The sequence below is a fragment of the Prunus dulcis genome, chromosome 5 (assembly GCF_902201215.1).
Source record: "Prunus dulcis chromosome 5, ALMONDv2, whole genome shotgun sequence".
In the NCBI taxonomy this organism is placed as follows: Eukaryota; Viridiplantae; Streptophyta; class Magnoliopsida; order Rosales; family Rosaceae; genus Prunus; species Prunus dulcis.
The window spans coordinates 10818226-10820269 of record NC_047654.1 but is presented as its reverse complement, the minus strand read 5'-3'; the positions used below and the strand labels follow the sequence as shown (position 1 = coordinate 10820269).

The window sequence follows — 2044 nt, the reverse complement described above, 5'->3', positions numbered from 1 at the left end:
ATTATGGCTATGACTAATGAAAGAACTTTATGCTTCAAATGTGGGTTGTAGCAACACTTAAACGCTATTTTCCCTCACTACCAAAGTGAAAAATATTATGCAAATAAAAAAGATACATTTGTTACATCCAACAACACACCCTACAATCAAACCAAATACTGAATATGGAAATTTTGAATGTCCAAGATGAAAGTTAACATGTGTACTGTTGAGACATAAACATGTGACACTCTTGAAAACATGTGCACTTAGGTAGATAAAACATAACATAGGACAAGCATATTTGGTTACCGAAATGATGCGGGTCTAACTGTCTAAGTCAGCCATGTTTTATCAAGGTAGGTGTCGAATCTTGGTAGACTAATGAGTATTGCCTACCTTGAAGAGTTTGTCAACTGTAACATGTGGTGGTAATGTTAAAGGCAGTTCCTGCCTATAAGTGAGTGATTCTCAACTGGTGATGCATGTAATGCGGGTAACTTCCATTTATTACTATATTATTCTATATGCATTAACGGTTGGAAGTCATCTTGATAAAATGAACATGCTCATGATTGACAGACTAACAACTGACCATATCCTCATATAATAGATGAAAATAAATCTGAAGTACCTGAAAATGATTTCGTTTCAAATATGTCAACAGTACATTTTGAATCACAAACAACCAAATACTGTTATGTGGTTTTCTGGCTTTAAACCCCTGTAAATTGTTTATTAATTAGCAAATTGCTTATTAAGGCTGAACAAGACACCTGATTCCTCAATTAGGTATTTGATATTTTTACCACAATTAGGTATAACACTGCATACAGACGGTTAATTTGAGAGCTAAAAACACTCTTCTCCTCTGAAAATAGGCAAAATCCCCATCTCATATTTGTAACCGTATTAACAGTTGACCTTGTCCAAAACCTTAAAATACCAAGCATTTTCCATGCAATATCATACAAGCTAGCACCTCCAAACACTTTTAATAGAAGGCATCCATTTCACTGTTCTTTTAGCCGTCTGGTGTTGAAGGCACACAGACATATATTACAATTAATTTTTTTTACCTCTTATTATTACGGTGATCCCCTCCTTCAACACACAGGCGGCTCACTAAAGTAAAACAAAAAACAAAAAAAAATCAATAGGTAGAAGGCAGGGAAGCAAGAAAATGGGGACGATTCAGCTTGCAGTGTTCATGTTGGCAGCAATAGGCTGTTTCTGGATGGGATCAGTGTCTGCAATGGATCACATTGTTGGAGGAAGTGCTGGCTGGACTACTCCTCCCAACAAAACTTTCTTTCAGGACTGGGCTTTTCCAAGAACCTTTGGTGTTGGTGATAGACTTGGTAAGTGTAATTCATTGCCTTTTTTCCCTTGTTTTTCTTTAATGATGTTTATTAATTTGTCTGAATGCGTGGTCCAAATTTCAGTTTTCCCATACAGACCTGGCTCCGGCAACGTGGTAGTGGTCAACAAGGAAGACTTCGATAAATGCACTCAGAAAAATGTGATCTACATGTACTACAATGGGCCAACCATCATCAACTTCACAACCACAGGAGACAACTACTACTACAGCGGCGTTGGCAAGCACTGCGAGGCTGGCCAAAAGCTCTACGTCAAGGTTGTGAACCAGAAGGGCTCATCTGGCAAAGTTTTCCCATTCAAGCTCGTTTCCAAAGATACCAAGACCGCCGCCGCGCCTGATACCGCCGCTGCCGCCCCTGCTAAGTCATCAGCCTTGGATGCAGCACCCGCACCTGCTAAGTCATCAGCCACCGCCATCCAAAGTGCTGGCATGGCTTCTGGCTTGTTAACCATCTTCTTCTCTCTCTTTATCTAAAGAGTCCCTACATATATCATGTAATTATATTGAGTTATATCTATACCATGTTTAAGAGATGATTATTTGGGAAGTACTGTATCGAAGTTACAGTAAATAATTCTAATAATTTTTTAAAAAACCTAGAGTTATTGTTGTAAATACACACAACCCTGATTTTCTCTATCATATTTCTTAAAATGTTATCGTTTCGTGATTTGATTTGAA

The 2044-nt window shown here is 38.1% G+C and overlaps 1 protein-coding gene across 1 annotated transcript; it reads left to right on the top strand.

Moving 5' to 3' along the window:
- Positions 1-938: 938 nt before the first annotated feature.
- Positions 939-2044, top strand: LOC117628023 (umecyanin-like). The gene is made up of 2 exons (XM_034360368.1): positions 939-1340; positions 1425-2044. The coding sequence occupies exons 1-2, from the start codon at positions 1163-1165 to the stop codon at positions 1835-1837; spliced, it is 591 nt and encodes a 196-aa protein (XP_034216259.1). The 5' UTR covers positions 939-1162; the 3' UTR covers positions 1838-2044.

Coding starts and splice junctions, on each gene's coding strand:
- LOC117628023 (XM_034360368.1), top strand. CDS start 1,163: ATGGGGACGATTCAGCTTGCAGTGTTCATGTTGGCAGCAATAGGCTGT. Junction 1,341..1,424: donor TGGTGTTGGTGATAGACTTG/GTAAGTGTAATT, acceptor TCCAAATTTCAG/TTTTCCCATACAGACCTGGC.